Source organism: Labrus bergylta, chromosome 3 (assembly GCF_963930695.1).
Source record: "Labrus bergylta chromosome 3, fLabBer1.1, whole genome shotgun sequence".
Lineage (NCBI taxonomy): Eukaryota > Metazoa > Chordata > Actinopteri > Labriformes > Labridae > Labrus > Labrus bergylta.
In genome coordinates this window covers 19,339,770-19,352,075 of record NC_089197.1, presented here as the reverse complement: position 1 = coordinate 19,352,075, position 12,306 = coordinate 19,339,770, and the positions used below count along the sequence as shown (strand labels likewise).

The following is a 12,306-nucleotide window of genomic DNA, read 5'->3' as shown; positions in this document are numbered from 1 at the left end:
AGAACTCACATCTGGTAACACTAAAAGCAACAAGACATTAGTAATTACGTATTTTTATTTCATTAAAATAAATAAATTAAAAATGGACACAAGTTTTTATATATTGAAAGAAACTAACTGTAATGAGATCATGCAAGACAGTAATGTCTTTATAGTCCCCACATAACATCTGCAGTGGATTGAACCAGTATAAATGACTTGTAGAAAATAATAGCTGTGCTACTGAAACATGTGCCACTTGAAATGGTGGCGTTTTTTCACTGGGCACCTCTCATTGCACAGAGTACATTTCTAAGCTCCTCGTGTAACACGGGAAGTCGCCACTTGTGGGGGATTTTACAGCAATTGAAAATACATGGTTACACTGTGTTGACCTCAGTTGATTTGTAAAGTACATTATTCTTAACGGTCTGTAAATCCTGCTACTGTGTGCTACTGTGCTTCTCTAGTGGAACTCAATTCAATCAATCAATAACAAATCTTAGTTCAGAATTCTTCTCCTGTTGTTGGTTTGGAGTATTTGAGATATGGGGTTGGAAATATGTGCTTTTTAAATTTTTGCTTGTAATACTTTCTGTGGTGGCACAACAGTACTGGAAAAAGTCAGACTTTCCCTCCTATGATACACAAAACACTTGTAATAGTTGTGTAGAATTGTGCCCCCAGTCCTAACAACAAAGAATATTTGCACCATGTACTTATACATTACAGCTTCCTGCATCAGTAGTACTTATATTACTGTGCATCAGTTTGGGTTTTAAACTTAAAACTTCATCAAACTAAAACACCACACAGCATTCTGTGATTCTCAGAACATTAGAGAACACATCGACTCAGAGTCTGTGAACTAACCATAGATATAAATAATATCATATTTATGGTATGTCCTTGATCCTGGCATAAACATTTTCACAAAATGAGCCGAGGCCGACTTTCCCTAAACACACAACATAGTATTGACCCAAACCGTTTGTAAAAGACACAACTGGGTGCTTATTACATGCTCTGGTCATCTTTTGCTCCCCTTTAGTGACCTTGCAAACGTAAAATGTAAAACTTCACCTGCTCAAACTTCAGGTTCACAGACTTTTATGAGACCCAGCAAAGTGCAAAGATTCAACAAGACACTGAAGATACAGTTTTCAATCATGCCTCAGTTATTTTCCTCGACTTCTGTTAAGTGGTAAACCTCCTGAGGAGGTCGATGGTGATGGTGAAAAGACTGAACATCACACACAGTGTTGTCAATACATATTATAACACCTTTTTTTTTTTTTTGTAAAGAAATTATACGACGTAGCTGATAGAATATCTCATGACTCATCTCCAGCATTGACATTTATAAAAACGTTTTTTCACACATGGCTGTTATATTCTTTGATCATGAAATTGCAGTTAGCTTTAAAATTGAAAAACTAAATGTATTGATGAGTGGGAGGAACTAACAGAAAATTGGCTGATGCAAGTTATTTTCATCCTTAAGTGTAACCACATGAATCATTTCTCTTTTTCTATCAATTAAACCACTGTCATACCAGCTACACTCTGATTGGACACGACCCATTCGGACACAACAACTTATGTTTCTACTTATACACATTTCAAGGAGTGTTTCACACATGGATCCAGCGCTGATTTAAAATTGAGCTTCTAATTTTATATCACAGATGTACTTCTGAGTAATAAGTAGTGTATTTTAATTCACTATTTTGTTGTTTCTCAAAATATAAATGCAATAATGTTTGCACATTACTGTCCAACACAGGTTAGATCCTACTGAAGTAAACTTTCCATTGTCACTCCCCCTGTATTAACACACGACAATCAAAGTCAAAGGGAAATGGAAAATGCCCTTTTTTAACCCTTTAAGATCACATCATATTGTGCAGGTTTTCCACATTGAAAGGCCAAATCTATCCCAAAAAAATGCATTTCTTTGTAATCTCAAATCAAAATCCATCATGTATTCTTCTTCTTCTACAGCAAACAAATGTGTGCTTACTGAATCTTAAACCACCTAATTTCCACCTTCGATATCATGACATCCACTGATCAGTCAGAGCTCAAAAGTTAGCGATAGCATAGGTTGCCAAGAAGTCTTAAGGGAATTTGACCAACTATATAGTAAAATGCAAATCCTCTCAACATTTAGGTTTCAAATTTTTAATACACTGTTTTCAACAACCTCTCAAAAGAACTATTTGTGCTTGTTCCACATCAGATTTTGAGGTATTTTTAATCCTATGATTGAAGAAGAGAACATTTGAATAATTCCCATGGTCCTATCTCATACTACATAATACTCCCTATTCCTCAATGTAAAGGGAATTAAGTAACCAGTACTTAACTACTGGTCAAGAGATGACACAACATCTGTTGCACACATCAATGAAACTGTGGATTTGGGATGCCACATTCTTAATATTCAACTTTTAAATCAAATATGTTAAATGTTTTCAGCTAATTTTTAACTTCTTTTTTTTTCAATTTTGCACCATAACACAAACATCCATCTTAATTTGGAACACTCATAAGAGAGAAAGGCTTCTCGACATACACTGAAGGACAATGATCTCAATCATTTAAATCATCCCCCAAATTCTGCCACTTTTATTTTGTCAGTAGCTCTCTAATCCAGATTTAAGTTGAGACCTCATGACTCTTCGGTCATTGTTTGACATTATTAATTTCCTTTTCTGCAGATGAGGATTTGGACCTCAGCTTGTGCTTTTTTTTTCTTTTAAAAATTGCTTAACTCGCTTCTTTTCAGAATATTACACTAAAAAAGGCAGATCCCATAAGGATAGAAAGGGAGCAAATGACATCCTTCTCCACAGTTTGATTTGTGCTATTTTGCTCTGGTCAGATTATGATTTAGTTGTCAGCAAACACCCGCATCAGCTCTATCAGATCGGTGCCACAAAATACCTTCATGTTGCTGAACCCAGTAATGGATTCATGCTGCTAGCATCATCCTATAACTATTTCCTCTCCACACTTTCAGCCATCCTCACCTCTGAACAAACAGAAAACAAACATTCTTATTCAAAATCTACTTCACACAAACAATGATCTGGATCTACACAGAGATGCATTTATACATATAGAATCTTTAAAGAAGGTTTTGCTTTTCAATGCAAATTGACTTTGTATTTTATCGTATACTGACCACGCTGCTTGATGCACTTGGTGCTCTGCAGAGGTTGCAGACGATCCCCCCGGGGCTCATATTTCACATCAGTTAGTGTGCTACACACAAGATAGCAACGGGCTGTCAATGCCAGATTTTTTTTTTTCATCAGGAACAATAACACAGCACACATCACTTGACTGAAAGAGGAATGCTGACAAGATGCTCTGGCCTGATGTTTTGTGTGTTTGTTTCTTTTGGAGGATTGCTCCCATGATTCATTCAGAGTAATTGAGCATGTCTGGAAAAGCATTTGCTAGTGTGTGTGTGTGTGTGTGTTTGTGTGTGTGTTTTTGTGTGTGTGTTTAAGAGAGCACCATTTTAAGACAAATTCTCTTCAGAGAAAACAGTCACATCAAGATCGCCATAAAGTCAGCCTGTCAAACATCTGAACCCCACCCCCCAAAAAAGTCTTATTTGTGCTATAAGAGCATTACTGCAGGTGTCACTCTATATGTTCCCGGAGGTCCAAGATCAGGTGTGTGAAGTTTGTTGTTGCTCTGTTGCTCTGCTCCTCCTCAGGCACACTGAACACTGAAGGGGGGATGGCGATGTCTAGGGTAATGTGAAGTGGTGATCAGACATAAAACTGTTTCAAAGTCAAACATCAAGGTTGGAAGGGTGTGCTTTGTGCGTTCTGTGGGTTAGTCGCTTCCCCACGCCTCTGTCACACGGTTCCATTCTCCTGCCTGGGCTTGTGGGTTGTCGTGCGAGCAGGTGTGCTCAAAGAGGGCGCCAAGGTGCAGAGGAAGCCGGCCAGCAACGTGAGGCCCAGGCCTCCCCAGGCACAAAACATGGACCAGCCATAGCCATGGCTAATGTCCTCAGGTAGGCCATACATGTAGCGGGGGTAGCGCGATAACTCAAAGTTGATTCCTGCCACACATGTGCACAGGGAGATGATGCAGCATGTTCCTGTGTGAACGGAGGAGACAAACAGTGACTTAAAATGATTAATTTATGAAGTTCCAATATGTACTGTGTGTCTTGCAGGACAGGAATCTACTACTCTTATGCCAAAATGAAGATGATCTTAGTTGTTACCAAATGAACACAGAGATTTTATAAAATTGGCTGATGTCTGCATGTTTGTGTATGCATGTGTTCTGCTCTCACAGTACCTCCCATGAGAAAGAGTAGCCCAGCTACATATTGCATGAGGTCATGCTGCTGGCAGCATCCCAGCACTCCGATGATCCAGCCGAAGAGAATGATGGACACGGCCATTCCCACGAAGCCGGCCGTCATTCTTCTTAGATCTGCAGGCAGAGACAAAATCCTCACCAAGTAAAATGTACCCCATATCAACAGAACAACCATGACTGTTGTGTTAATTGTTTTTTTTAACATTAAAAATGTAACAATTATTTAAGAATGAGGTAAAGCCAGAATCTGCATCTCCATTATCCACCACGCATACTGTAGATGTTCTTGACTAACAAGTCAATCTTAAGTATTTAATTTTTTTTTGTCTTGTCAAAGAGAAGCCATGTAATCCAACCAAGCAGCAACCTCCAGTCTTCAAAAATGAAGCCAATGCAGGACTTCAAAACCCTGCAGTTTGTCAGGTGTCCGCCTAAGGCTGGATCCAGGATTCATATACACACAACAGGCAAAAAGACAGTTTTTACAGCATGAATTAAAATGTTTACAGCCTGGTACAAAAAACTTAATAGGTCTGATTAGTTATTGTCATCATGGGCACACACTGTACATTTTTTAAACGGCTCTGTTTTGATTTTATGAACAATACATGTTATCCATAGTTAGGTGTGTAGCTGACATGAATGACAGGCGGGTGAAGCATAATGTTTTATCATAAGGCTTAAAACCCGCCTCAGCTCCAGCTCTCAGCCTGTCATTAGGTTGACTGAAAGTAAGGCTGAGACAGCATTTCCAACATGGCAGCTGCTGCCGATGAGCCCCCGGAGCCCCCTGCAGTAACAGATGGCTGACTTCACTCAGGCTTTGTCCATTAATATTTACAGTCTATGGATCCAACAAAGTAACCAATTACCCAACTTAAGACATTTTCATACTTCTGAACTTTTCTGAACGGCAAAGGAAAATAGAAAGATTTATAGGAACATATCTTAACCAAAACCTTCACTTAAACCCAAATATTTGTAAGTTATTTTAATATGAAGCTTATTATTTTTATTATAATACAAACGTACATATATTAGTCAGTAAGTTGATAACAGATGTTAGTCTGTTTTTCACAGTTAGCATAATTCCATAGTTCTTTCACAGAAACATCCTTACATTTTTAAGAAAAAACTTCCTCTAATAAAACCATAAAATATAACGATATATATTATGATATGATATAATGACTAGTTATAGCATTAACAGATCTAAAACTGAAGAGAAATCAAGATTATATATTAGAGGTGTGGATAAATAATAACAATAGCATTTACATTCATCTTACAGCCTGTCTTAAACAGAAAATATTAGCAGATTCACAACAACACTTTATTTACGATTAAAAATTAAGTTCAGAAACTGATCATCACTTCTGATGCAATCTAAGGTCAAACAACGCCTTCATTCTATCTTTTTTAATCTCTCTAAGCAAGGACATAGAGTAAGAAATGCAAGTCTGACCTAATGTGCCCAGTTAAGCTCATCTAAAGCCAGCAGCTCCCTAATAGTGATGACCTGATGATAACCTCTCCGCACGAGTTTAGACGGAGGAGAGAGGGGCTTATGAGGTCAGTGATAAATTCAGGCGCGACAGGCAGATGTGCCTTAAAAATGCTAGGTACATTCTTTCAAGAAATTTAGACACTTACATGCAGTCATTATGGTAAAATTCACCAGTGTGGAAAAACTGTAGATCAGGTACTGACTTAGAGATGATGAATGAAATGGAACTTTTTTTTTTAGCTATACCTAAATTTCCAAGAGGACTATAGAATGCCTGGGATAGTTATGTTTCTGAATATTATTACCAGGAAGAAAAACACAATGGAAATAAGATAGGACCTAAAATAGTGCCCTGGGGATCGCCAAAGCTCACACTTATGTTTAGATCAAGTAAACAGAGTTCGACAAAGCTTCTCTAATTCAAAATGTTGACTGAACAAGGTGAATTCAGTATTGACATTAATCAGATGGTATATCATTTATTTTTCAAGCTTGTCTGTTTATTATGTTATTATTTATAGCTTAAGGCTGCTGTTAGGAACCTTCGGTTAGTGTCGTTTGTGGCAACCCCTGTGAAAAAAGCTTCAGTCTTAATCTCACTGCTGATTTTGTCTGAAAATGTTAGTTATGTTTTTAACAAAAAATGTCATCCTTCTTTCTTTTAACAGGCAAATGTATCACTCCCTTTGAATCTTCTCTGTAGAAAATGTAACAAAAAGGCCTTTTCAGAAGCATTCAGTTAATCACTTGGTCTTCTTTATGCTGATTGTCGTTTGCTTTTGAAGGTCATAAAAATGCATCAGTATTAATTTAAGTCTATTTCATAACCAGCTAAAACTGTGAACAGCAGCTTTTAATTGTTTAAATAAGTAGCACATTGAGCAAAAATAAAAGTGGATGAACACAACAGAGGCAAGTGACAGATACTCAGTGACAAACCAACAGGTTCAATCAACTCTAAGAAGACAGAAACACTTGAAACTTACGGAGTGCGTGCCACTCATCCTGTCGTATGGTTTTTGTGATGTTGACGGGTAAATTTTTCGGTAGGATGGAGGAAGAGTAGTGGTACTTGACTGGGGTACATCTTTGAATGATACCTGGCAGGAAAAATAGAGAAGGAAAAAAATTACAAGAGGTATTAAATAAGAAATGTAGGTGAGCCATTGACCCACTCTTGAGCTTATAAAACAATATACATTGTAGAAAAGTTTCATATTCATTTCACATCCTAACTGAGTTCTATTTGCTGAGATGACCTTATTAACCTCATGTTTCCAACCACTTCTACAGTGTTATTAAGAGGGATTAGAAAATGATATGTAATATGGATTTTTCTACCAAAGGCTAAGCAAACAGCACTAATCTCCTATTAAAAGTAAATCCCTTCATATTAACGTGATGGTCAGTGTAATACAACTACATTAAAAATGTGTTTTCTGTCCAATACGGCAAGAGTTTCATAACTTTGGGAGCACAAACATGCAGGCAATAAACTCTGACTTCATGTCACAGCAAGTAAATCATCACTGTACTTATCTCATATTTTAAGGAACTAGGCTTTTTCTTCAGTACTTCATATTTGTAACAAAATGCTTCAATCACGGCACACATTTCTCTTTGTTATCTGAGTTCAGTGGTTTGATAATATGATTATCAAACTTTTGTCAAAGCTTTTGTCGAATTTGTTAAACACTGATTTTCAGACTCATTCTCTTTGAGAGCAGGGTTTATGATCTTTAAAGCTTTGATCTGAATGCGCTTTGTGGAAGTGTCCATTACAATTAAAGAAGAAAGATGTTTATATCTGAGTGGCATTTCATGCCTAATATTTCATGTTTTCAAGACAGACTTATTAATAAAGCATTGCTGATTTAATAGGAGTTTTTTTCCCCAAACAAAGCTGCTTTGAACACAAAACAAGCTGAAAGTAGAACAACTTTTTTATTGCTTAAGCTGACAAAATGCTGGCTATCTAGCAGTAGATCTTATACTCGCTACAGGTTTGGTAGATCCAGATTCTAGGTTATTATCTCTGCGAAGAAGGTCATGTTCTTTGAAGTATTTATTTATCTACAGTAATCTAAATAAATTTAGTAATTTTGAAACTTGGTGGAAGGTATAAACATGTGCCAAGAAAGAACCCATTATATGTTTGATCAGATTCCACTCAAGTTAGCTCTAAGCTTGACAATATTATAACATCAGAGTCTAAACAATAGCTCATTCCCACTGACAAGTATTCCTTTCTTTCTAATGAAATATACAATTTTAAAAATGTATATGGTTTTCACTTGATGCAATTGATACATTAATGTACAAATTTGGTTTTGGTTTTGACAAATGCGTGTTAAGTACAACGGCATGTTGCAGTGTCAGCTCTATCACTGCACAGAAACCAGGTTCCTGCCCCGGCTGCAGTCTAAAGAAACAAACTTAGGTAGTGTCATGTAATGTCATCCAGGTGATTGATCCGTGATTAAATGACAATCATCCAGCCTCTGCCAAATCTGCTTCGGTCCCCTTGCGACCCTCTAAAAGTAAACAGTTTAGATGATGGATGGATGTTATAGTGAAATATTTCTAGAAGAAGGGACCTACAGGATATATTCAAAGAAGAGATGATGATGCTCCAGCAAAGTGAATGATATGTTTCACAGAATTCTTGAAATATTGTAAATAAATCCAGATGTAGGCTACGCTATCAGCCTTGGCCTGAGTCCAGCTTTACAAGTGTCCTTTAATTACTTATAAGTACAATAAGTATGGCGAGTTTAAAACATCCCCAGTATATATCCCCTCCCCTTTTAATGTAAGCAGAGGTCTAATCAACCAAAAAAAGTGAAACCCCTATGTGGCTTTGAAAATATACATTTAAATATCAGATTTTCGGTGCTTACCTGCATGGTGTATTATTATGTTTTTCGGAACACATGATGCCAAAAATATCATGTGAAAAATTTGAACATTTTACAACACAGTGTAAAAAGCTATTAATAGATCATCATTTAGTGAAACTTGCTGTGTATATCTGGAGCATGTGATCAAAACTCTGAATTTGACACATCAACTCAGAATTGGTATCACATATTTTTATCAATTCCAGGATTTCCGATACCTTCACAACAATTACTGACATACTATTATTCAGAGTAAAAAACAACCCGAAACATCCTGTCAGCGATTGACTGTTGGTCTCTCTCATGTTGCAAAACGTGATCACCCTGCTTCAATACTTAAGACTCACTCACAATCACTTCAGTAGCCAACAATGGGCATGCACCATTACAGCTCTGATATAAGCTTTTTCACTACTGCTATGCTGCCCAATTGGGTCCATTTTAGTTTGTATAAGATGTCACTTCTCAAGTTATGTGCACTTTTTATCTTCTATATATCTCATTTGATATGACAGAAGACAGCACAAGACAAAAACAACAGTTCTAGGTCCATTTTCCCAAACTGATAAACTATTACAATGTTTTTGTAAAAATAATCAAAGTCCTTTCCAAAAACACGTCTTTAAGACAAGTTTTCTTTTAAACTATATGTGCAAGTAACTTAAACAAATTATATCAAATTGCTGTGATACAAACAAAAATATTGCACTAAACTTAACTGTCAAGTGGAATAAATATGAACTTAAAAGTCAGAGAAGCCACTTGCAGATCACTTCAAATTCTGCAAAATGTGGCAAATAAATGCAATTATACTTAAAGGCAGGGTTGGTAACTTTGGTAACTCTCGATAACTAGCATGATTTTGAAAAGTAGCATTCCCTCAGTGCTCCGTCAACAACCACCCCCTCCCCTCTGGGTGCTCATTCAGCGTTAAGTAAACACTACACTTTATCATAATACAATTTTTTTTTTTTTTTTTTTTTTAAACGTGACTATTTTACTACTCAGAACGTCCAATGACAAACTCCCAGTATAAACTCTGTCATCAGTGACGAGCTTTGAGTGTGGGCTAATGCATGCAAGGGGTAGAGAACGAGCAGTGAAACAGGGAGGCATGATTGGTTCATCAAATTGGTACCTCGTGGCAGACATTGGTTGAAGTTTTTACATGTTTACAACTGCTAGAGATGACAGATTTTCTTAATTCCTTTTTCAGAGCACATGAGTTTTGAATTTCTGTCAGGACCTAAAGACAATTTCAACCAAAATCTTAAAAAGGGTATCTGGAGAAAATTACCAACCCTGCCTATAAATGAGCCCATATTCAAAGTCTGCACCTTTTGACTATTCAGAGCTCATTATGATGGAGTGGAAAAAGCACAACGCACTCTGACAGTAGTTTAAAACATGTTGGTCATATGACCATAATATTATTCTGGAGACATCTATCCATGTAAAGGCTTGAGTACAAGGTGTGGATAAGCACACACATGAAGCATGTTCCACATGTTTACATGAGACAATGCCAAGTAATGGTAAGAAAACAGGCCTCATAAAGCTGTTGTAGAGGCATTGCATTATGTGTTCAAATCTGGAAGTCTAGTCAAAAACACAACCCTGTTGTCGTTCTGCCTACTGTCTGTGTGAACATTAACAGATTTTTATACTTCAGTACACTGTTTGATATTTGAAAAGTAGAAATGAAATATTTGTACTGTTGCTTACTGTTGGAGAGTAGACCTTTGTTTATTTCAAATAGATATCGCCCATTAGTTGCTGATTTCAGAGGTTGAACTTAAAAAAGTAGCACCATTCATTATTCTAGCTGTATTCAGAGCAGGTGTAGGGCAGAGAAAAATGTCGAACACTGGTCTTTGTTTTTCCCAGCTACACTGGTGTACAATAAGGCTCATCTTATTCTACTTTGACATTAAATACACAACTTGAGAAACCAGTGTTTTGTGCACAGGGTGTTTCCCCTCTTTGAGTATGTGCTCAGTTTTAGGACCTCAGTGTGGACCAGGTGATGCATAAATGAGTGAGGCCTGGAATATGGCTTCTCCTTGTTGTTGAAAGAGCAGCCCTTTACATGGGGCTTGGCCCAAAAAATAAATCCAACTAAATCTATCGGGTCTGCATGTTGAGAAAAATGAAACAAATCCATAAGACATATATCATTTCCAGATGTTGTTAAAACTGTTATAGCCTGGAATGGATACAAAAGCAGACCGGCCATTATCTCAAGAGAGGGACTCAGAAGAGATTGATTCAGGACCATGGACAGCAAAACCCATAAAACCCATAAGCACTAAGCCTGTAAAACGCATCTCGATCTCGTGACAAAACCTTAAAATATAAAACGCAAATCAGTGAGACTGTGGCCCTGTGTGTCTTTTTTTTTTGTTTTTTGTTTTTGTCAGGATAGGTGTGAGCTCATCGATGAGCATCACGGCCTGCTGCACACAGCAAGGCGTCAGACAGACTGCTCGTGGTTACCTTTATAAATAAGGTCCTCGGTCTCCAGGTCGAAGCCCTCGCGGTGACATTTTCTCCACAGCCCGGAGATGGTGGAGTTAAACTGTCGGTTGCAGTGAGACTCCATGGCGGACGCTGCAGCCAGGAAGTGCCGCTTCCCCCGGATGAGAGCCACAGCATCTGGGCCGTTACCTTTCCTCTCCAGGCTCTTTGGAGGCATCTGGAGGGGCAGGTTGTGGTTCGAAATGTATATGTAGCCCGGGTCGTTCCGCTTGTTGGCATAGTTTTTACATCTCTCTCGGTGCCTCCTCGCGTCGGTCTCGTACCAATAATCGGTGCAAATCGCCATGGCGAGCAGCCCCAGAGCACAGAACGCCAAGCAGAGCCCTGTGCCTGTTAATATTTTCATAGCGGCCATCTTCCCCCGCTCGATGGAGAGCCCAAACAGTCGCAAGAAGGTTCCTCCGTGGCCGTGGTGTTGGTGGTACCGCGTGAAATGAATCACGACGGCACTCAATGCCGCGCGCAGTCCTGCACGAGGAGCATGATGGTACAAGGCCAGGGGTGTCCGGACTGGATGCTGTGGTCTATTGTTGTGGTGCCCGGTGGATGCTATGTTGTTCTCACCATCTGTTATGGTACAGGAGGAGAGGGGATGGATGGCGACCAACGCTGTGAGGAGGAGGAGGAGGAGGAGGAGGAGGAGGAGGAGGGGGGGGGGGGGGGGGGGGAGAGAGGCAGGGATGTAGTTGCGCGCTCTCTCCTCCAGGTTGTTTTAGGATGGAGAGGAGCAGAATGTGCTGCCCTGTGCGGATTTGTTCTGCTTGAATGGCCAAAATTTGGGTTTGGTAAACACGAAAAACAATGGTGCACCAGAGGGAGAAACGTATTCAATTCAACTATTAAATCGATTTTTTTTTTTTTTTATTTACTTTGAAATCTGAGGAAAAAGCTTTTCAGTTGTTCTGATATCACAGGTAGACTATATTGCAGATTTTATGACTTAAAGCTCCCGTGATGAGTTTGAGGTTGGTAAATGAAATATAGACGAAATTTCTAAATAAAAAAAAATAAAAATAAAAAAAGTGA

General features: G+C 38.3%; 1 protein-coding gene across 1 annotated transcript; it reads right to left on the bottom strand.

The window, feature by feature from the left end:
* Window positions 1–37: 37 nt before the first annotated feature.
* tmem276b (transmembrane protein 276b) lies at window positions 38–11,906 on the bottom strand. Its single transcript, XM_020632513.3, has 4 exons — window positions 11,239–11,906; window positions 6,829–6,942; window positions 4,312–4,449; window positions 38–4,105 (listed from the first exon to the last, which is right to left on the bottom strand). Exons 1-4 carry the CDS (start codon window positions 11,633–11,635, stop codon window positions 3,858–3,860), a joined length of 897 nt encoding a protein of 298 aa, XP_020488169.1. The 5' UTR covers window positions 11,636–11,906; the 3' UTR covers window positions 38–3,857.
* Between the last annotated feature and the right edge of the window lie 400 nt (window positions 11,907–12,306).